The 24,883-nt window shown below is 39.8% G+C and overlaps 1 protein-coding gene across 1 annotated transcript in view; it reads right to left on the bottom strand.

The window, feature by feature from the left end:
- GOSR1 (golgi SNAP receptor complex member 1) overlaps positions 1 to 24,883 on the bottom strand; it is a gene marked incomplete in the record, with an annotated part of 45,143 nt that overhangs the window by 19,112 nt on the left and 1,148 nt on the right. The window contains 3 exon segments of the mRNA XM_072430851.1: positions 19,842 to 19,916; positions 22,493 to 22,584; positions 24,081 to 24,188. Coding sequence (XP_072286952.1) covers positions 19,842 to 19,916; positions 22,493 to 22,584; positions 24,081 to 24,188 — 275 coding nt within the window.

Below are 24,883 nucleotides of genomic sequence, written 5' to 3'. Positions count from 1 at the left end.
GCTTCAACTTTTATTAACTGGATTTGGTAAATCAGGGCAGCTCAGTGGCTAGTACTCTTCTATTGCAGCAATATGGGTCCCAAATTTAAATCTTGCCAAGGACACCATCTGCATCTCTAGACCCTCCAACTCCCTTCAATGTTCCATACCTATTAGATGCTATTAAGTGTATTGGTTTTTGCTCAACTCAGCCTTAGGCTACAAGAGAAACATCATACTATGACTATGGTAGTGACATTAGACTGATTTATATGTTGACCCTATATAAATACTTAGCAGCAATAATAATAATAATAGCAATTTATGTTATCGGCCTGAAGCTAAAATTGTCAATCTCCTTACCCACACACCAGTCATGTGGACAAAACTATTTCCCTTCACCTCTTTATGTTCATGCAGTGTACACCCCATTAGATAGAGCCATTTTACATCATTATCAAAATGCAACATAGACACAAACTAATTCTGCTGCATCTGTCAACTAAAATATACAGTCACAGTGCTCAACCCAGGAATTTTTTTGAGCCGGGTGGGAAGAAATTGTAGGCGGGTGGCATCCCTTGTATTGTGACCCAACTCTTCAGTAGCCACATAAAAACAGCCGGGTGGTTACTGAAAAGTGCCGGGTGGTGCGCTCAGCTAAAAGGGGCTGGGGAGAACACTGAGTCAGAATATGAAATACAAATCTAATAAACTGGGGATGTTTAAAAGAAACAAGTACAGGAATGCAAAATAAAATTCTAAAAGTGATTAACATTGAAAATCAGACCATTAAACAAAGCAATGATAAATATAGGCTTCTTAGGAAAAAGACTATGAAGAGAATATGAATAACATTTTAATGCCGATGTAATATACTAGAAATCCTGACAGCCAACCTACAAAAACAAGCAGAGACAAAAGCATGTGATCCTGCTTGAGTGTATTTAAACTTTCTCCTTGTCAGGTCAGCTCTCTCCTAGGTCATTTGCTCTGCAAGAGCCCCTTGTTCAGCAGTAAAAAGTAAGCAGGCAAAAGGCATTACTGAAAGTCATTAACATTAACCGCAACGGTTCCAGTCATGCCAGGAACAAATCTAATGGATTCTCTCTTACTCCTCCAAAGTAAAGGAATAAACATATGCAACAGCAAGCATTAGAAGTGCTACTGTTCCTCCCAACCTGCACTTAACCTTCAGGTTATCAGGCATTTTCAGAAACAATCCACCTAAGAACTCAGTCATCAAAAACAAGTGCAGTGAAATAAGACTTTAGGTGCGTATTGCTGACTGTAAGTGTAAAGTGGTAGATCAGTAAGTCAACTTCAGAACTTCTAGAAAGAATACACTGAGTGTGCTGTTTGTTAAGAACAAAGATGAGTAGATACTGCAGAAAGCAGAGTTTCTAAATTGTTGGGTCTTCCCTGGGTCATGGGTTGGCGGCCTGCAAAACTCCAGCCCACAGCAGATGGCAGGGAGGAGACAGAGCACACAGTGTATGCTGGTAGCATTGACATCTCGTGGCATTGTGCTGCAATAGCACCTTTATGGTTTCTATAAACCAAAGTTTTGCAAATGAGTAAACTACTTGTGTGTATATATAATTTTGCAGTGTGTGTGTGTTATAATGAAATCATACTCTGTATTTTACATATACCAGATGCAGTAGAACCCCAGTTGTCCAGAACTCAAATAACCAAAAAATTCAGATAACCGCCACCCGACAGCTCCGTTTTTTTTGATTGCTCCTGCAGCCCTAGCGGAGCTGTGGCATGTCTTCTGCATCTAAGAACACATACCACAGCTCCACTAGGGCTGTGAGAGCAATCAGGAGAGCAGAGCTGTCATGAGAGCAAAGCAGAGCTCCGCTGATTGCCCTGCTATTGGCTGAGAAAAGGGAAACCTGATGACGCTTGAGCCGTCATCAGGGTTTCCCTTTTCTCAGCCATTAAGCACTAGATGTAAATGGGAACAAGTTTCTCCATTCAAGTCTAGTGCTGAACAATTTAGAAAATCAGTTTCACAGTAACCTCAGTTAACCAGAAACAACACTTATCTGAAACCGGCCATTCCCCGTGGGTGCCAGATAACCAAGGTTCTACTGTACTTGAACTATATAAATGTACACACTTACTATTTTCTATTGCATGTTAAGCTACATCATTGCTCTCAATATTCAAACCCACTTGCATCATTGTTGATGAGTACAATAAGGGCCCTTTCAGACCCCCAGTTTCAAACCACACGGCTGACAGATCCCAGGCACAAAGAAAACTGCTGCTGCACGGCTAGGAGAGGTAAACTGCACTGTGAACAACAAGATTTTAGCGAGTCTGCGGCAGTGGTGCAGATCTTCCAGACATATAACACTAACAGTTTCTTACTTAGGTCCTATAATTAAAAAGTTTAGGACACATCTACATTTAAAGAATGGTTGGGATCCAAAATGTAAATAAAAAATGAATACAATAATTTGCAAAGAATGGTAACTGAAATATTTAACTGAAAATATTTCAAAGAAAACAGGTTGCATAAAACATGTACAAAAAAATAAAAATAAATAAATATACCAAATAATTAAAATAATAAGATAAACAATGACATAGTGCACGTTTATCTTAATGCAGGTTTCCTTTGGGAGCAGAGGATGATTGGGAACCTTGATCTTTTTTTTATAAGACCGTAAATAAATTCTATTGCTGGCACCACCCTACAATATAGTTTGCAAACTATATATTCCTATAAAAAAGCCATTAAAAATCTGTTTTTATTTAAAACCCATAGCTTTTGCATACTTGCAAACAGTTATAAAAAAAAGTCTGAAAATAAAATAAGAATCTTTATAAATGTAAATGTACTCTGACACAATAAGTCAACCTGTGTGTAAATGGTGAAAACCTGAACAGCTTCCTTATCTATCGTTAAGCCTTTGCAATAAAGCAATTTAGCAATTGAAGTGCTAAATGGAAAGCCAGTGAAGTTTAAACTTTAATGGAAGGCGTTCATTTAACCCTCATTTCCACAGTTGACACATAAATGGACAAACACTTAAGAGCGAGGCTGGGCTAATTTGATTTCTGGTAAAATTCAGCACATATCTTAGTCTACTTGCTGTGATGTGGAAAATCTCAGAATCTGGAAGAAAAGAAAAGGATCTAAAGAGTTTAGTCTTGTTGGGCCAGTGCTTACACCGTTGTGCTTCACAGGGCCACAACAGAAGCAGATGGCCACAGCTTGGAATCAGCGTATGGCTGGCCTGTAAATTATCACTGCAGTACCTAGTGAAATATGGCACATAAGAGCAGGTAAACCTGTTCAAAATCAACTAGGGGTAAAGAAGTATGACAAGATAAATCTTTGGGACTAAAGAAAGCAATGCTAATTAAAATGATAACATACCTCCATCTCACCTTCAGTGAGCACTAATATGTCAACACACAAGACCTACAAATATATTGAAAATAAAAAGAACAACTATTTCTGTAGAAGTGTTAAATACCTTCCAGCTCTATGTACTGGATCTGAACTTCCACACTTTCTGCATAGAGTTTATATGTGCACACATTTTGTGGTTGGTTTTCAATCCATTATGTGATTGTGATCAGCATTAGAAGTCTGACCCTGGTCCAACATAAAGAGCTAATAAAAGTTCCACAACTCTGCACCAAGTATAAAATAAAAGTAAGTATCCCCGGGGGCCGTGGCTGGACGATGGTGGACTAGGACGCGTGTTTGCCTAGCTCTGTATCCTACTGGGGGAAAAGCCACATAGAGCAGCATATCCGTGCCTCCTCACCCGCTGTAATGGGACCCAAAATGAAAGGGAGCCAGAAGGGGCGCCCGGAGGACGCCCGTGTCCAGGAGTATTCCCGGGCTGTTTGCGGCCGGGAGCTGGACCGCGTGTGACCAGGCAGCAAAGCCGCGGCCTCAATTTGCGGGCGGATCCGGGTCGCGTGCAGACGCGGACCAGCTTGCCATCCCACCAATGGCGCTATCTCCGGACATCACCCAGAGGGACACAGCAGACCAGGTACCTCCATCAGGGCAGGCTATAGGATCACCTATACCTTATATGAAGAGCCCCAGCATGCTCTCTAGCTCAGGGGAGTCTTCCAGGCCCACATATAGTCAAGGGATGGTGGAGGAGGATTGGGATTGGAAAGCCCATCCTAGGGTGCTCCCAACGCGGTCTGATTTGGATCATAGTATTGGGAGGTTGGAGGCGAGCTGTAAAGCTGAATTCCACCATATTCAACAGACCCTGCAACAGGTGACTAGTACCACCAATATGCTTCAGAGTACTTGTGTGGAACTTTCTTCTCAAATGGATTCTCATGCTGTTCTCTTGGAGCGCCAGGCGGCTCAAATTAATATGCTCTATTTACTGCAGGATGACACCGTGAACCGCAATAGGCAAAACAATATCCGCATTCGCGGGATCCCGGAAACAGTAACAAATTCTGAGTAAAATACTGCTGCTTATACTATATTTGCGAACCTACTGGCGATCCCACCAGATATGGATATTGAAATAGAGTGCATAGGACCCTGGGCCCTCGGGGGAGAGACCCCCAACGACCACGGGACGTGATCTGCCGCGTTCATTTCCATAGAACCAAAGAGGATATTATGAAGAAAGCCAGAGTCGCCAAAGTTATTGAATACGCTGGGGCCCAAATACAATTGATGCCGGATTTATCCAAACATACACTGGATCTCCGGAGAGCGGTTAAACCCCTGTTGGATGTGCTCCGTGATTGGACTATCCCCTATCGCTGGGGATACCCATTTCATCTTATTGTTAGATCTGGGGGTTTACCACAGTTTCTGAGGGACCTTCAGCTTCCTGACATACGGTTGCCAGATTGGCTTGCTGTTCCGTTAGCCTTAACCCTTGGGCCTCCCACCTGTCAGGATCAGCAATACCCATCACCGACTGCCCTTTCTGGATGTCCGCATAGCCCTAGACAAAGGATTGAATCAACACTACCTGCAACAACTCTGCGCTCCTAAGGGACTTTCACACCTTCATTGTTGCCTGGACACCGGCCCCACGGCCCGACTTGTTCAAAATCAGCTGTGCTGTAAGTGGCCTTTCTATCCACAGTGCCTTAGAAACTAGCCTGACTAAGACGTTTATATGGGAAACTTTATATTCTAGATTTTATATTGGCTTATTACTTAATCTCTGAAGGGTTGTATACACAGGCGTTGCCAGATGGGTCACCTTCCCGGTAATGTATGGAGATGTTCATATTGTGCATAGCCTCGTGATAACACAAGACTCGCTAGACTCAAGTATAATTTGTTTGTTGATTCCCCGAGCTTAGTTACCCTGTTACTAGGTTTCACTGATGTTATTAGTATGGGCTCGCTGATGTCATGAGGGCCCTGGGGAGGGTGTCCACGGAAATACTGTATTGAGATGTATATATGCTGTTTTTACTCGTTCTGTATTTCTGCCAACAGTGATATCGTTAACCACCTCCTATATGTTTTTTTTTTCTCCAGGAAGTTTTAATACAGTATAGGCTTTTCCCCCGAGTAGGTTCACATGTAAAGGTTATATTTTTCTTTTCTCTCTTCCTGCCACGTTACCCCGCATAGGTATACCGCCGGTGAAGGCGGCAAACAAGGTTAAACCTTCTACTGTTGAATTCCCCGTAGACGACTGGGAACAAGCCCTCCCCAGCCGACTGCTGACCCAATCCCCAATCCCCCCCCCGCCTGCACCCGCCCAAATTTTAAATCCTGACTGGCCTGTTCGGATTACCTCGACACCCTACTCGCCTGGGAGGATCAGGCTGATTGTCTTTTTATTTCCAAGGTTGGCCAGCTGGTTTCCTAGGTAGTAGTTGTAGACGCTGTAACGATGCCTACCCAGTCACGCGCCCCACGAGGGTTGAAAGTACGCACTATTAATGCCAAAGGACTTGATAGTCCTATCAAGTGCTCCCAATTTTTGTACGGTCAACACAAAGCTAGAGTTCATATCTTACTGCTCCAGGAAATGCATTTACATGCTCGAAAGCTGCCCCCTATTAGTAATCGTTACTACACCACATGGATTCACAGCACCAATCCTGAAGGTAAAACAAAAGGGGTGTCCATAGCCTTCCACAAATCACTTCCTATTCAGCCTCCACAGCGTTGCCAGAATTAGACCTGGCGGTTTTCGTTAGTTTGGAATCCGCCTTTTTGGAGGAGGAAGTATCTGTGGTAATTAGAAACACTCCCGCAGGCAAAAGCCCGGGCCCAGACGGGTTTACACCCAAATTTTACAAGATGCACGCAGAAGCCCTTGTCCCATTTATGACTCGGGTATTTTCTTCCATATCAGGCGACACTTTTTTCCTCGCTCAAAGTCTGGAGGCACATATCACTGTTCTCCCTAAACCCGGTAAGGACCACTCTGTGCTCGAACTACAGGTCAATATCCTTAATTAATGTAGATGCCAAACTTTTCTCTAAATTGATAGCTAAACGTCTGTCCATGTACCTTCCGGACTTGATACATACAGATCAGGTTGGCTTTATTGGTGGGAGAGAGGCCAGAGATAATACAGTTAAGACCTTACTGATAACCCATGCTGCCAAAATATCAGGGACCCCTATGTGTTTGTTATTTGTGGACGCTGAGAAGGCATTTGACAGGGTGAACTGGGCCTTTATGTATCAGGCGTTACGCCAGATAGGTCTGGGCCCACTTATGATAGCAAGGATAGCGGCGCTTTACTCGGCTCCTAGGGCTCGTGTGAGGGTCAACGGTAGCTTATCGAACCCATTTTCTATTGCTAATGGTACTAGACAGGGATGCCCACTATCCCCCTTGCTGTATGGTATAGTGATGGAACATCTGGCGTTGGCCCTGCGGACGAATCCGAATGTACAGGGGATCCAGATTGGAAAACAACACTATAAGTTGTCCCTATTTGCGGATGAACTGCATCTGTATGTCTCGTCCCCACAGAAATCTATACCGGCGATTCTGGAAGAATTTGAGAAATTTTGAGGGGTGAGCAATTTCAAAGTAAATTTTAATAAATCTGAACTACTAAATATCTCACTCCAACCAGACCAGGTACAATTTCTTAAAGACCACACATCTTTTAGGCATTGTACTGAAAAGATTAAATATCTAGGGATCTTTATAACAGCAGACCCTGCCAAATTGTTCTATTATAATTATGAGCCATTACTGGGTAGATTGAAGGCAGAACTAGGTAGACACGATCTAATGCCTCTCTCTTGGTTCGCTAGAATTATTACTCTCAAAATGGATATTCTGCCCAAAATGCTGTATATTTTCCAGACGATCCCGATATACTTACCGCCAGCCTTTATAGGTAAAGTGCAACAAATGTGCAGAAAGTTCTTGTGGAAAACAAAACGTCCCAGAATAGCATTAAGCCATCTTACCAGGCCTAAAACTCTGGGTGGCGCGGGTGTCCCCGATATCAGATGTTATTACAGAGCAACTATGCTATCCCGGGTAGTGGACTGGTTTCACAATAGTGACAGGAAGAGCTGGGTTCTCTTGGAAAATTCTTTATCCCCCATCGATCTCAGATCCTTATTATGGGTGGATAGGTCTATATTACATATACAACAACCACTACCAATTGTTACCTCGGACCTCTTGAAAGTTTGGGACAGTCTCATTAGGGAGGGTCACGTGTCCACTAAGATAGGGGGGTCCCATGACCCCCCTGTTTGATAATCCCTCATTTGCTCCGGCTCTGAAGGCTAGTAAATTTCTATCGTGGACGGCTCAGGACAATAGGCAGGTGTATAGTGTACTACAGAATGGGAGGGTACCACCCTTCTCATCTTTAGAAGCCAGGATGCAGAGGCAGCCGAATGCATGGCTGTCATATAACCAACTATCCTCCTTTTTAACGACATTTCTTAACACTCATACGGTACAAAGGAGCCGTACAGCATTCAAAACAATACTATGTTCTACAAATAGGCCGATCCATGTAATCTCCCAATTCTATGAGTTACTGATCAGAGCTCATGCTAACAATGCTCCCACCTACACAAGATATTGGGAAGAACTGGGGTCATATATCTCCCCTATGGAATGGGAAAAGGCGTTTATTTTGACCCATAAAATGGCACTTCCGTGCAAGGCCCAGGAGACCAACTATAAAATCGTCTCCAGATGGTATTTATGTCCTACAGATATCCACCGTATGTCCCCCTCAATCCCTGACAGGTGCTGGCGCTGCCATTCTCAGCAGGGCACTATGTTACATATTTGGTGGGATTGCCCGGGAATCCGTAGGCTCTGGGACCAGATCGCTGACATATATAACAGAGTGACTGGATCAGATTTAAGGATATCACCCAAAATCTTGTTATTATCTATCCTTCCTGGGTCTATAAAGGATAGTAAAAAAGATGTGCTTAGACACTTCCTTACAGCAGCTAGGATAATTATTCCTAGAAAATGGAAACAGCCTAATAATACCTACAATGAGAGATTGGCTTGTAGAATTAGAAAGGATACAACGTTTGGAATTTCTGATTGCGGAAGATGAGAATATGATGGGGCAATACAAGGTGATATGGTCTGCGTGGGACTGGTTTAAAGAATCTCCCCAATTTAAATCGCTCTGACCATGAGCCTAACAGAATGTATGGATGTTGTAGAACTAGAAATCAGTTGGGTTAAAAGCGGATATGGAGCTGGAATGCAGAACAGGCCAGCCGGGCGTCGCCATACCTCTAACCCCACCCCTACCCCTACCCCTGGGCTTACCATCTAGTTTTTGAACAGGGATCCATGTTGTGTCCCCGGGAGTACCCTGGAAGGTTACAGAGAGCCGAAACGAGGCTCTCGTGGTTTATTGGACTCCTCGGACCCCTAGTATTTGTTATGCCGCCCTGTTTAGGCTATTAACAACTGTTAGCTGTGTGTGTTCTTCCCCGAGTTTCCCCCATACCCTCCTTTTGTACCTTCCCTATAGTCTTCCCCAATTTATGTCAACAATGGTTTGTATATGAAAAGTGACACTTGTTTTATGATGTTCTTTTTTGCAACCATGGGCTTTTGCCCCCATTTCGATTTTTATGTATGTGTCCTTTTTTACATGTGTTTGTACTGTTAAAACCCAATAAAAACGATTGTAACAAAAAAAAAAAAAAAAAAAAAAAAAAGTATCCCCAACAATGAACTTCACTTATTTTATCCTATTTTGATCTGTTAAATATTACATTAGTTATTGAAATATACAACAGAGGAGTGAGAGAGAAAAATCTTGAGAGTACTTCCTGTGCTGACTGTAAACAACTGATTTGTCTTGACTTCATCAGAACCACAGGTTTTTATATTTCAGAAGGTACGAGGTTGACGTTCTGTTGTTGTTCTTCTGATACAAAAGGATGAAAAAGCACTGACATAGTAAGACTGGAAAAGGTTTTGTTTTTGGGTATAAAAACACTTCGTCCTCTTCCTTAGCACACGACTTCCTAACCCTAACAGTCAGTCACCTACAACCCCAATTTACCAACCTTATCATTTTATTGATTTGCTGTTTACTTTATGGGAGGGTCTCTGTTTCAGGCTGTGGAAGATTTTGTCTGCTTTTCATTACATGCATTATATTTATGTTTTCATATTCATATTTTATATTTATGAAATCTGCTCTGTAAATCCTTATTATAATAGTCATAGGGGAGGTGTCTCTCCTTCAGCCTGTACAATTGGATAGAATGGGTTTGGTCACTTCATCTTCTTTTTAGAACAGGTAGGATTTGGGTGATTACAATCTTCCTATAGAGCCAATCCAGCATGAGGGCAGCTGGGGACACCTGTCCCCAGCTTCCCCCTTGCTGGTCTGACAACACATGTGGGCCAAGCTCCTATCAATATACAGTGGGGAGCAGATGTGCTGGATGTGAAGGAGTTCTTTTATGACTGTAGCCCTATCAATCATTTTAGGTAAAAAATAGTGATTGCTAGAGCCCCTGTTTAAAATCAGAAATAGCCAAGTAAATATTACATTTTAGGGATGGAATCTAATTATTAGTCAAGCTGATATGTCTGCCCTATTTAGACATAGATCTGTCTTTTAAAAGGAGATAGTTTTTCTTTGTACAGAAAACTCTTTGGGTGAAGAGGTGACAGCACACGCAGAAAAAGGAAAATTGCTTCTGCCGGCATCAAATAGGCAATCTCTAAGACCGGCAGAGATTGAAGCCTCAAGAAATGACGTTCATTTGTCTGCAGTGCTGGGAATTTTAAGGATAAAACAAATGCTCAGGAAAGATAAAAGGACTTAGCCCATACACATCTGGTTTAAGTAAAAATGTTTATAATTAGGTGGAAGCTATTCTACCCCTGAGCATTAAGCTTCATTAGTGTACAGCTCTAGGGCTTAGAAAAGACTTGCAGAAATAATGTATTTTTATTTTTCATCAGCTTTGCTTCCAGACAAGTAAACAAAAACATCAAAAAAACATTTGAAATCCAATCTAATCTAATCTGTAAATAAAGTACAATTCCAGCCAGTAATGAAAATATGGTGTTGGGTCGAGTTCCCTAAGGCAGGAGTCACCAAACTTTTTTGGCCACTAGGCCATTTCAGGGGTAGGCAGGAGCACACTAGGCCGGACTCTCTCTCGAGTCCCGTCCTAATGGCTCCGCCCCCCACAAGGAATGCCCCCTGAAGGGAATTCCCTCTCCTCCACAATGCATAACAAGGAGACGAAATGTTCCCTTTTTACCCCGGCTGGGCTTACACTTCCACCCCCAGGGTAAATAGGGAAAATTCCCTCTCCCACGTATGCATTGCGGAGGAGAGGGAATTCCCTTCAGGGAGCCAAAGCAAGAGGAGGCTCATGAGCCACATGCGGCTCCGGCAGTTTGTTCCAGCCTAATCGCAGGCCAGCAACCCAAGGCTTCGGAGCAGCGGGTGGACTGTTGGAATTAGACCAGATCAGCCAGGCGGTGTTAGGCCAGAACAAACTACCAGCTAGGCCCTAACTGGCCTAAAGGCCGGAGTTTGCCGACCTCTGCTCTAAGGTATACCAATAAATGTGTTTTTATATACTAAACCAGTACTCTATTATAGCTACTTTCTAACTTCTGCAGAAAACAGGACTTCATATGATAACCTCTAATTATTAAAATAGACATTCGGTGGCAACAAATTCTATGGTTTATGATTAACAGAATATTAGCAGAATGGAGAAAAGAAATCAGATGGAACAGGAAATAAAAGCTTTGCAAGGCATAAAAAACACACTTCTGGTTCTCCCAAAACACCAGCCAATGCTGAAAATTTAGTCTCAAGGTATTTTTGCCCTTTGTTTCCAATATAGTGGGAAAGTGTTGGGGCTGCTGTTTACCTATGGGGGAGATTTTCTGTCTTAGGGACCTCCTGTAACACACTAACAAGCAGTATCAATAGGACAGGTAATGAAAAGAAATCCAACAAGCAAAACAAAATAAATCTATATTTCTAAACTTTCCTTCCTTCCAAAGTCAGTGCTCAACCCAGAATTTTTTTTAAGGCGGGTGGGAAGAAATTTTAGGTGGGTGGCAGCCCTTGTATTGTGAACAAACTCTTTGGTAACTACCCAAAAACAGCCAGGTGGGTGCTGAAAAGTGCCGGGTGGTGCGCCCAGCTAAAAGTGCCTGGGGAGAACCCTGCAAAGTCATTGTTTTTAAAGCAGACCTGTACTCACAAAACCTATTGTTGTTACACAGCTTTAAATCCTCTTATGCAGAACTAATGATTTTTTTTCCATCTTGAAATGCCTTTAGAACAATGTTTTGTGGGTACACCCCTATTACATGGTACTGCAGCAGGTCGCCTTGGCCTATTAAAACCACAAAGTAGAATGGAAATGGCTGCACCACTGCACACGTAACCCCGGCTTCCTAACACACATGAGAATAGGGCTGCATACACACATTAGACTTTTGTCATCTGAAATTATCTGTCAAGATCCTTTCCAACTACAAAAGACTGAAAGATGCATGAACCAGCATTTTAGATACAGAGCCATTCTGCTCTATAGAGATAGAAGGGGGAGAGGAAGCAAGCGTCACCTGGCTGTGCTTTCTCCCCTTCACTTGTATAAGCAGTTGTTCGTGGATCTGCCAGGACGGATCTACAAACGATGTCGGACCAGCGCTGTACACACGTCAGATTCTCGTCTGATACTAGCCCTGAAACATTAATCAGATGAATCACCTGACATGTATATGTAGCCTAGGTTTCCAAGTTAAATTTGGGAAGGGAGGTGTAGGATATCTAAGGAGTGAGTTACAACTGAAAACTTCTTTTGGAAAGGAAATAGACTGCTAGTACCTACTAATATCAAAATATTTTATAAAAGGAAAATAAGTACATGTGTGCTTTACACAGACTAAGAAAAACATTTTATATACCTTTAAATCCTATCTGTGTAGTTGGACTATTTAAGCAGATTTCTAAATGTCTCATCTACACAAAATAACTGAAGAAAATTTTGGAGCAAACTAAGTAAATAAACTATATATTCTTAAATATACCAACTTTAGGAGAAAATCCTAATATATCTGTGAATGTTATTGGATATCTTATTTAAAGGTAACTTGAATTAAGACTTTAAAAGATGCTACTTTCTTTCTGTGATGTATAATGCACAAAACAACTATGTTCCTGTTGTCCCAATTGTATTTTCTGCCTCCAAAAATGGCTACTACAAGTATGGATCTCTTGGGAAATATCTTTTTTCATTTATCATCATGGTGGTGTCAGCAAATCCTCCTATAACATTAAAATTGTACACAATTTCAAAGTCACGACATGATGGATGTTTAGAAAACCAGCTTTTCAACAAGATTCAAACAATTCATCAATTTCCAACAACACTGTATTAAATAGAAATTGAGCACCAATTTACAGAAATGTAACATCTTTGTTTGATCATCAGTCATTTCAAGATGTGCAATGTCATAGATACAAAATTACCAAGAATTTGCTATTTGTAATACCGGTGGAACTATCAAACCCACTGGGGGAAATCAATGCAGCGCTGGGCACTCTTACCTGGTACCCTTTGTTTTGCCACTACTGCCACTGCCCATGTTCCGGTACAGACATGACATAAACAGGGTCCATGGGGCCTATAATGCTGCTTTCCCTCAGCGCTGATAGCCCCATGCTATAACAAGTGGGAAAGAAAAGGGTAGCTAGAGAAGAGGTAGAGGTGTGTACATCTCCCAATGGCTTGCGCTCTTGCTTTGCAGCACTGAGATCGAATCTTTGCTAGGACACTGGTTTCATAAAATTGAAATGTACTCAAGTTGAAGTGTTTGCATGGGTTCTCTCCCGCATCCCAAAACATACTGGTAGGTTGAATGGTTGCATAGTCAAACAGAATATACCCACCCTTCATTCACACCCTAGCCAACAGCAGTATAGGAAAGCCCCATGTAAGTTAAAAGTTGCATTTGCGCAAATGTAAACTGATAAATTTATAGGAATTTTCTTCAGTTCACACCACTGGACAAATTAGAGTATGGCGTAAATGTTAATCTTTCAGTAAGGGGCTTTCCACCAAGTCAATGCCCTTGCAGGACAGACTAGAAAGAGAGTCCATAAAGAGATCAATGACCAAAAAACTACACAGAAAAAGATAATGTTAATGTCTAGATGTAGAACTTCCAGATTCAAGATCACGGTTCAAAAAAAATGTAATTTTTGCTCTGCCAAACTTGGGTTCGTTACTTTCTCAGTTTGCAGAGATTTCTGGTTTGGTGGTAAACAATAATAAATTAAGGCCTTAAATGATACTTTACCACCATCAGTAGTGACTTTCTTCGCTATACCAGGCTAACTATCCGCCACTTTTAAGGATCTCTCTACCTTACGCTCTAAATGGCAGCTCCACCCTTTGTCGTGGTTGGGTAGGATTCATGCCATCAAAATGTCATATCTCCCAAGGTTGCTTTATTTGTCCCGCACACTTCCCTCCCATACCTGTTCCTTTGAAGGTCATTAGGGCTGAACAACAGAAAGTATTACAGTTTATCTGGCACCCAAATAGACCACGGGTTTGAGAAAAGGTGATGTATCAAACTAAGCTGATAGGAGGATTGTGGGTTCTGAATTTCTATAAATACATCCTGGCAGCTCAATTGGCTCCTTTGGTGACCCTTCATCGCCCTAAACGACCTTTCGTGGCTGACCCCACCTTGTCATATGCATTGGGGTTATGGGATAGATTTAAACATGCTGCAAACTTGATTTCTAAAGACACGCCCTTAATTGGAATTCTCAACGGTCTTTCCTTTGAATCAGCGTTTGATAATCTTATAGCTTTTCGCTGGTGGGCAGTTAGACCTGTACATTTTGGTAATGATTTGTTGTCTTTTTCTGGGGTCAAATCTTTTGAATATTTTTCAGAAAAATTGGGAACTGCCTTCCAGCGAATTTTATAACTATATACAAATTAGACATTATATTAGCGATCTTCTTGTGAACACTATGGGCACTCCCCTCCGGCTGACGAGTTTTGAATCATGTTGTTTAAAAAATGTTGGCTCTTCTGGCTTGATATCCTTTCTTTATGTAACATTACTCCAGATGAATATGCAACCCCCTCAGTATATGTCAAAATGGGAGTCTGATTTGTGTTCTACTCTTGCTATGGAGGAGTGGGAGGAGATCCGGCAGGCTGTAGCCAGTTGCTCACCAAATGTGATTGCACGAAAAATCTGGCTCCTGACAGAATCACCAAGTTTGTTGTGGGGAGTAGCCCTCACTGTTTCAGAGGATGTGGTGCTGTGGGTTCTTTTTACCATATCTGGTGGGATTGCCCTATAGTCAAGAGGCTTTGGATCAGAGTCTTTAATCATATTAAATCGGTTTTGAATGTGACGATCTGGAAGGACCCCTGGGAGGCTTTACTTCATAAACCAAATCACACTTTTCCCAGAAATACATGTAAATTAATTTTGTTCATTATTTTGGGCTACCCGCCAGGTTAAAGCGCCTGAATGGAAGAAACCTTCCCTTAGTTTTCAGGCAGTGTTATCTTGGTTATCAGACACTATGGTTCTTGAGAAGATGACGGCAGTTGTTAGTGACTCTATGCCTAAATTTCATAAGGTCTGGTCAGCCTGGCTAGATCACCATGCTTCACCTGATTTAGACTGCAGATTATTTAATTTATGATGTTACCAATTTCATTTTTTATTACTATTGGCTGTTTTGGGTTCTCCTTCATTCTGTTTGGAATATAATGTGTTTTCGACCACATGCATATTTTGCAATTGTATTGTTCTGGTTCTCCTGTTTTTATTTTTATTGTATCGTTTACTCTTCCCTCTTCTGATTGTCTTGTAATTTTTTGAAAACTCCAAAAAAATTATTGACAAAAAAAATATAATCATTGGCAGCTTACTTATAACTATGCAGCCTAACAGAACCCTTTTTTTCTGGAAGGGGAAGTTGTCTGAGGACTGCAAAGAAGTTTTCTAACATTCTTGCAAAGAATATATTCAACCCACAGAGAACATTTTCTATTTTTCTAAACAAAAGCGGAGTTACACTTGCAGATTTATTGCACCATAGAGTGTGGATTTATGCAATATCAGAATTAAAATGTGGTTGTAAGTACTGCACATCGATGTGAATGGTTTCATATACTATACTAAGTACAGTATAATATGCAAGTTATATTTAATTAATGCTCCATAACTAAGCTCCATACTAAACGTCCAAATGAAATTTAAATAGTACAGTAATTTACAATAGTACAGAAATTTAAAAAGTACAGAAATGTGGCTTTTAGGATATTAAACCAAATATTTTTTTTAAATCAGCTCAGTAAAATATCTAGTTTTTCTGTAGCGTAGCATCATGAAGTGACTCTGTATAAATCACGTATCCAGACCTGACGGTACATAAACATAATAAATTGAAGGAAAGCAGAAAATAAATTTAGTCACCATAAAATGACAACGGGTATGTGAGATGTAGATGAGCTCTGCAACTTATCAGATTGGTCTTTTAAAGCTGAGAAATAATGGTAGGCAAATTTAGAAACTAGAGAAACAGTATGAAGTCTGACTAGATTACTTGTCAAAGTGCATAAAAGAGTGAATAATAAGAATGCTATCCATAATTTAACACTTTGTCTTATCACTTTGATATTGTACAATACCATTTTTGGGGTGGATGCTTTAGGTATAATGGAAGTTATAACCTTTGATAAGTGTGGTAATATTGGATAATGGACTCTTGCTGTCTGCATCAGTTAGGTAATCAAAAAAAAAATAAAAATATCCCAAATAATCTATCAAGACTTAGAAGGTTTTGGAACTTCTAGAAGACAACTGCTAATTTTGTCTTGCGTTGTACTGTAAAAATGCAGTTAAGCAAAAGGCCAGTTTCGGACGTGGTTACAGCTTCATTAACAAAAATGTGTAAATATATAATGGACAGCAAGCCAAATGTAGAAAATCTTTAAATCTGTATGCGGACTAAAAAAAGCACAATACGCACAAAAAAGGCAAGTATGATCACCTATAACTAATGTACCTGCGTGCATTATACCATAAACAAGATTAGGATTTACTGACTTTTTAGCTGCATGATTTTCATGCAACTAAACTAAGCAAGACTATCATAAAGTTTCTGGAGAGTATGGCTATCTCATGCAAGTCAAAGCAGTCAAATTAAAGAAAGTCAAAACTGAGAGCAATACTGACGCTGCCAATAAAGACCTCCTATTGGAAATGCTACTTGTCTGCATGCCTGCTGCTTTAACTTTTTTATTCACTGATCTACAGAATATAAAGTCAGATCTCCGGATTTAGATAATTGTTACAAATCAATGTCAGGGAACGTATTGAAGATAGACAGGCAGGTATTACAGCCTTCATATTCCTCATCCAGAAAATTATAGGGAAAGGAATAAGAAGGCATTTACATGGTAGCAAAGACACATATTAAAATTCAGACTGCATATGACAAGATCTGTGTTATTTGTTTTATACAATGTTGGAGCTTGACTGTTGTGGTTTAGTCAGCCTAGAACTTTGTGCTTTAGTTAGTCCAGATGTTGTGGCATCAGACAAGGAGTTTGACAAGTGGCCCTACTTTGAAGCATACTTTTTATGAGAATGGGTGGACTGAAGCACAGCATTCAGGCTATGGGAATGCCACTGGAGGGTATAGTAGTGCTAGGTAAGAAAAGGTAAAACTGAACTGAGAGAAAAATTATTCATGGTGAAAATAGTGAATAAATCTTATTATACAAATCAGGTAAAAATCTTCAAAAATTTGTTTTTGGCTCTGTGATACTGTAGTATTGAATATTTCTACTGGACTATTAGAACCAAATGACAGTCAGATATTATGACCAAACACAATAAAATCAGTTTTAGATTCTTTTAATTTTGATTTAAAGAAGTATGACACAGACTATACAAAAGCAGCAAACAAAAAGAAACTAACTGCACTTCCTAGTTTTGTATATACATACACACAGTGCAACAACATCCATGTTTTTAACTTGGGTGGTCTGGTGATTGATTTTGACACCTTTTAGGTTGAGAATTTGATGTTTTGCTCTGTATTTATTTAGTAAACACTTTTTTTTACTTTTTTTTTCATATATATAAAAAAACTTGCAGTGGGCACTTTTGGAAATGCTGATTTATATTGTGATGGTTTAAGTATAGGTGACAAACACACACTGCCCCCTGGAAACAACAATAGAAAACTACAGCTGCTTGTTATAAATTACTAGAACATGCTAATAAATTATTACTATCCAGTATTTATATAGTGCTCACATATTACGAAGTGCTGTACAAAGTCCATGGCTGTCCCTCAAGGGAGCTCACAATCTAATGTCCCTAAGTCATTTGTCATTAACGCAGTATAAGGTCAGTTTTTAAGGGGGGGAATCCAATTAACCTAACTGCATGTTTTTGGAATGTGGGAGGAAACCAGAGTACCCAGAGGAAACCCACGCAGAGATAGGGAGAACCAGCTGAGATTTGAACCTGGGACCTGCAAAGGCCAGAGTGCTAACCACACAGCCACTGTGCTATCTGCTTTAGGGAGTGATAATCAACACAATCAATATTTGATGAACTAGGTTTCATGCACTAGAATTCTACAATTTTCTCTAAGACCGGGGTGTCCAAACTTTTTGCAAAGAGGGCCAGATTTGGAGAGGTAAAAATGTGTGGGGGCCTACCATTCAGCCAGACATTCTTTGAACCCTTAACAATAAATGCATATTAACTATTTTTTAAATTTTTCCTTTTTTTTTTGTTACAGTCGCCATTTTAGAAATGAGCTGGAAAGGATCACACGCCGTAGGTTTTCTTAAAGTATCCTGAAATTTTTTTTAAGGGGCCCTGGTCAAACGTGCGCTGGCAAGCTTGGCCACTCTTCATGCCAAGCACCATAATAGTTTCTTTGTGTTTTTATATATATATATATATATATACACATACATACACACTAGGCCAGACTCTCTCTCGCTCACGGCTCCCCTCAGGTATGTTGTCTTGGTGTCACCTTTGATTTGGCCCTCTCATTTACCCCCCATATTCAGAACATTTTCAGGTCCTGTAACTTTCACCTACGCAACACCTCCAAAATCCGCCCCTACCTGTCCCCTGAAACCACCAAACATCTTGTACATGCTCTTATCTCGTTTGGACTACTGTAACATTCTCCTCTCTGGTATTCCACTATACCGACTCTCTCCTCTACAATCTATTATGAATGCTTCAGCCAGACTCATCCATCCTTCCCACCGCTCCTCTTTCGCTGCATCTCTTTGCAGATCTCTACACTGGCTTCCATTTCACCTTAGAATCAAACTCAAGCTCCTGTGCTTTGCTTTCATATCCCTCCACAGTTATTTTCCCACTTACATTTCTGACCTGGTAAAAAAAAAAGTACTCCCCCAGTCGCTCTCTCTGCTCCTCCAATGACCTACTAATGACTTCCTCACTCATAACCTCATCACACGCATGGACAGGACTTCTCTAGACCTGCCCCAACTCTCTGGAATGGTCTTTCTCGTCCTATTTGGCTTGCTCCTACTTTCTGCTCATTTAAAAGAGCACTCAACACCCATTTTTTTCAAACTTGCCTACCCGTCTTCTTCTGTCTTTTGAAATCATCACTACTTCCCACCACTACATATCCCCCCACCTACTAGATTGTAAGCTCTTCGGGCCAGGGTCCTCTCCTTCTGTATCACTGTCTGTATTAGTCTGTCATTTGCAACCCCTATTTAATGAACAACGCTGTGTAATATGTTGGCGTTATATAAATCCTGTATAATAATAATAATATTGCTTGTTTTTAATATTTATATCAATGTTACCGGTATTGTTGAATTTTACAAATGTTAGTTACTCGGCAACAAAATCATGTGTAATATCTATCTATCTATCTATGTAAAATACAATTATCTGTAGGATATATAAAAGCAGGACATAGCACTTAACAGGGCATGTTTAATGGGAGCTATGTAACCACTCTAGTGATGATTTACTGCTTTTCAGTAGGTCAGTATCTGTAGCAAAATGATATGCTTTACAATGGGTAAGTGATTCAAAACAAAGAGGTTCCACATTTGTGATGACCTGTTACTTTCGAGGAAGTCCCTTTTCTTGTAATGAATTCTATTCTTAAACTTGCTGAACTCGTACTTAGCTATAGAGCATGAACTCTTTCTATATGCATTGCTGCTGGTTCAGCCTATTGACCATTAGCTCTTTGTCAACAGCAATTAGGCCCTGGAAGGCTAAAATCCATACTGTACATATTAGGCTCTTCCCGTTTACTGCTGACTAGACATCATGCTACTGATGTTCCCATCTTACCTTCGGAGGTGCTCATGTTCTTTCAGAAACAACTCTGTTCTCCTGTTGTTCACTCCAGACCCAGTTTTGTAAGATCTGTAATATAAAAAAGGCTCAACTTTAGACAGGAAGTACCATAATTGAGAAGGCTTATATTTTTGTTTTTATTTAAATGCAGAAACAAAATTGAAAAGCTACTTTTTTTTATCCACACAAAGATTTATAGTTATTGATTTATAGAATGCCAAACTTCACATGTGTATAGTGCTAGTCAATTAAGGGGCTGTGACATGTATACACACATGCAGAATGATCAGAGAAGAAAAAAAGACTGCAAATAAACCTTCCACACATGTAAGCAATGCAAATTATGCATAGGGAAAAACAGGTGGAGAATATCTTCAGTGAAAGCAGGCAACATATTTAGATACCAGGTTCAGAAACACAAATTTACATGAAAATATCAAGATTTACACAGGACCTGAGCTGTCAATTCTTTACTAATCATCTCTATCGCAAAGATAATATGCTTTTAACACCATGTGCTCAGCATTATTTCTGCTCGTATTTAAAACCAAGAAGGATTGAGTGTTCCATGAAGGTACTGCATGCTCATTATTTTGCTGGGAACAACAACATCAAAATGAAAGGGCAACACAGCCCTTTCACATACACAATGTAATGCTTTAATTCTCAAATTTCAAAAGTTAATGATAAATATCTATCATTCAGATCCCTTCTTTCATTCTCTTACATTGCACAGTGAAATTATTAACTTTGTGTTGTGGGGCAAAAGAGGTTAGAGGAGAATTGCCAGACTGGTTTGAGCTTAAAGAAAGCCAATGGAAATTCAAAAAAACACAAGGTATGCAGAAGAAAATCTCTGATCTCACAATAATCTGCATAATCTCACCAAAATTGTACAAGAAAAAATTGGAAACATGTTACCTGGTCCAAATTTCTGCTGGGACTTTAGGATAGTAGGGTCAGAATTTGGCATCAAGAACATAATTGCATGTATATATTCTTCCTTGATTTAACAACTTCAGGGTGCTGGCAAAAGGGGGGCCCAATCAGATACTAGCAAGGTGTACCCAATTAAGTAGCCGGTAAGCATCTGCGTATGTAATTAAGTGTGTGTATATATCCTGCAGCCACAGGACAAAGACACCTTGCAGTCATTGGGTCTGATTTATTAAAGCTCTCCAAGGCTAGAGAGTACACACTTTCATCAGTGAAGCTCTGTGACCCAGCAAACCTAGAGAAATCCATTCCATGTTTGCTGGATCACCCAGCTTCACGGATGAAAGTCTATCTTCATTTAGCCTTGGAGAGTTTTCATAAATCAGGCCCAATGAATCTACCAAGAGCTCCTATGTACTCCAAAGTGTTCTAGAGCAGCGGTCGCCAACCAGTGGTCCATGGACCACTGGTGGTCCACGAAAACATTTTGGTGGTCCACAGAAAAATGTGGACATTATTTGGAATTTTTATGTTTTATGAATAACAAAACAAAAATAATATTCTAATAAATTTTTATATTCTGAATGACAATTTTCGCCTTTATATTGCACTAAATTCATGAACTGTACTAGAGACAGAAAAACAAGGGAGGCGCAGCATGACGTCAGTGTAGTCTTAAGTTACCAAGCCGTACGCTTCAGTATTATTTCCACCATTACAACAGTCACCCTGCTCCGCGAATACCGATTCTCATGCGATTGTTTTATTTATTTCTCAGATGATCTTTTAGGTAAGTACGAACTCTGTGTATTTTCATTAACTGTTATATTTAATGGCATCAAATAGTTTGACTTTGATAACTATCATCTCTTGTTTGGTCTTAGATTTGAATGAAATAAACGCATAATGGGTATTGAATATTTTGCATTTCTTCAGTAATACCAAAGATAATGCAACTAATGGAAATAGTAACAACAGTAATACTTCACTTAACCGTGAGCTGATCAATGAATCAGAGCCTCCACAGTCCTTGTCAAGCACCATTAGGAAGATCATAATTTTACAAATGTATTTTTTTTTTTTAAAAATTCATTTTAATGGTCCACAGGATTTAAAATTATGAATTAAGTGGTCCGTGAGGTCGGAAAAGTTGGCGACCGCTGTTCAAGGGGCAAATATGAGGCCACCTGTGCGATCACCTGTGCGGAGAAAATTATGACATGAAAAAAGAAAAATGATCCCAACCAAACCAAAAAATCTAAAACAGAATGGCTAGAAAAAAAGAATCAAGGTGTTTCAAAAGGTTCAAAGTTTAGTTATTTGCAGCAAAGGTATTGCTGCAAAATGTGATGTGCTTTTTGTGCTGTATTTCCAGACTTGGCTTCTCCAAGTATATGTACACTGCAGTGTATGTAAATCTTAGGATCTTAGTTATGATGTAGTCCTACGAAACAGATTTTAGCTACCCCATACAGTCGGGAAATGACACCATAATATATAGATTTCTTCACAGCTCTGTATTTTCCTAACAAAGTTGTTATAGAAACCATAAGGTTACAGTATTTAAATATACATGTCAGGATTAAAGAAGTGATACAAACACCATTAGATGTTCCTTTAAAGGGATCAACAGCCTAAAAACAGCAGTAAATTACAGAAATAAAAGCTGTGCACTGACCACTGATTCCCTAACATCATTTGTGACTTACTCAATATCCTTCCGTACTGATCCCATGAGATCTTCCCTTTCTCGAATTGCCTGGAAATTGGCTTTTGTTTTGTGGAATTCATGTGTGTAATCCTGTAAAGGAACACTCACATCTATTAATATATATACAGCATTACTAGCTATTTGAGCGGATACAAGTAATAAGATTAATATATAGTTCAACATAAAGGTTATAAAACATGTGCAGACTTATTACTAAACATAACAAAACATAACCTTTTGCCTATAATAATACTAAAAGGTACAACAGCAGAAAATATTGAAAACAAATTGCTATCAAGCCCAGTAATATTTCACAATTTTTTTAGCTCTTTCCTTCACTAACCAGTATGTGAATGGATATAAGAAGGAGATAAAACATTGCCCTGCTGCCATTAATATTATGAATTACCACTGTTGAGACTTTAATATTAACAACTTGAAATTCACTGGGAAAATGACCACAAAAGACTGCAACTGCTATGGAAGTACCAATGGAATCTGATTTAGTGTTTTTTTTAATTGAAAAGAAAAAGAAACCACCACTAAACTTTACCTTCTTCTAAACTGACTACATACACAACCATTCCCATGAAAAAACATCTTGTATGGAGTGCTCACAGCTATATGAAAACAAAATTGTATTTGGCCTTCCTAATAAGAACAAATAATACGCCATTAAATGCAGCAGGGTGTCACAAGTCAGGGAACAGCTGGGCCACTTTCTTGAAACTTAACTTAAAGGAATCCTTAAAATACCTTTGAGGTCTTAAAAAATCCCTCCTATATTTACTGTATCCACAGCTAACAGTACATGAGTATGGAAAGAATGTCACCCTTGCAGACAGAACAAATCATTGGTGTTAGCTACAATCACAAAACTGGTTTGCGGTAGACAAAGCAGGGCAGAGCGAAGCCCCACTTGAGGGCCTGCACTAGTATATCATCAGTAACATAGCACAAAACAAACCATTCATATGGTTGCAACCAGCATCTTGAAGTGGGCAAGCAAAATAACAATGTCATGTACTGCCCTCTAGTGGATATCTTTTAAATACAAAGAATTTGGATCAGAATTTTATTTGTAGAAACTAATCAGAAAAAGCTTTAATTTATAACATGACTAGTCAGCAGGCTGGGGTGAAAAGAGGACACAATATTCCTTTTACAGTCTATAACTAACAGTGGTGTCATTTGTCCTGAGATGTTAAGTCTTAGACTTGGATAGGCAGAAAGACAAATACTCTGGACAGGTAAAACAGCTGTTCTATAAAGATCTCCGTGTTTTGTCTGGATTTTGGCTCTAATGTATAAAACATTTGAATACTCCCTTAAAATACGATGTGAGTAATAGTCTGCATCCATTGACTGGATGTAAATATTGAGGCCTAAATCTTTTCCACTAACTGCTATGAACTCTGATAGATACATTAATTATTGGTGCCCTGTGTGCAAAATTATCACTTTTAAAACAAGCCAAATATTTGTTTAATTCCTTTTGTGAATGCCTGATTCCCAAGCTGAACTCTCACAGTCAGTGAGAAAAAATAACAGCGCACCAAATTGCTAGAATGTGACGTATCAATTACCTGCAGGATATCTCTGTGTCTCTGCAATGTGTGCATCAGTGCTGCATTTATGGAGGTCACACCAGCTGTGCTGCTGTATTCTGCCATTTTGTCATTTACCCCAGTGAGCTGAAAATATAAGAGGAAAAATGTATTCATTGAATCAGACATAAGAAGAATTTTGGATTACCATACAGAACATTTATAGCACGATCATAAAAAGGTACAAGAAATCTCAAACTTTGCCATCTCTTCCATAAAGCAGATCCTACATGTGTACTGCATATCAGTGGAGAATTCGTAATAAAGCCTAACTATGCCTAGCAACCCTACACATTCTCATATTAACCTTAGCTTTTTTTTCCCAAAAATGCCCTCAGTTTGTATCATTCCTTATGAGAGGCTATTAATTTCTAAAAACAAGCTTAAAATAGTACTTTAACCCATTTGGGAGAACTATTCAGCACAAAAAGTTTGGATATACTAGCCAATACTCATTTGAAGCTCTTGGCAATCTCCCATACACTTGATTTACAAAACAAAACAGCAAAATGCAGTGGGCAGCAGTCACTGCCACCCTTTGCCACTCTGCATTCCATAAAAAATATTAGACTGTGCTAGCAATAATACATGCCTTTCAGTGTATAGAACTATGTGTACTGGTCACTGCCCCCTTAACACATATACACACAGTATGGGAGGCTGCAACTTCCATGTACGTTTGCTTGGTATCTGCAGAGCTCCTGGGCCCCTTTTTTTACTCATCTGAAAATACGATGACTTTGACAGGAACGAGCACCTATTAGGAAGATGATTATTTTATT

The sequence above is a fragment of the Pyxicephalus adspersus genome, chromosome 1 (genome assembly GCF_032062135.1).
Source record: "Pyxicephalus adspersus chromosome 1, UCB_Pads_2.0, whole genome shotgun sequence".
Taxonomy (NCBI): Eukaryota; Metazoa; Chordata; class Amphibia; order Anura; family Pyxicephalidae; genus Pyxicephalus; species Pyxicephalus adspersus.
The sequence above is the reverse complement of the archived record's forward strand: the minus strand, read 5'-3'. Positions and strand labels throughout refer to the sequence as shown.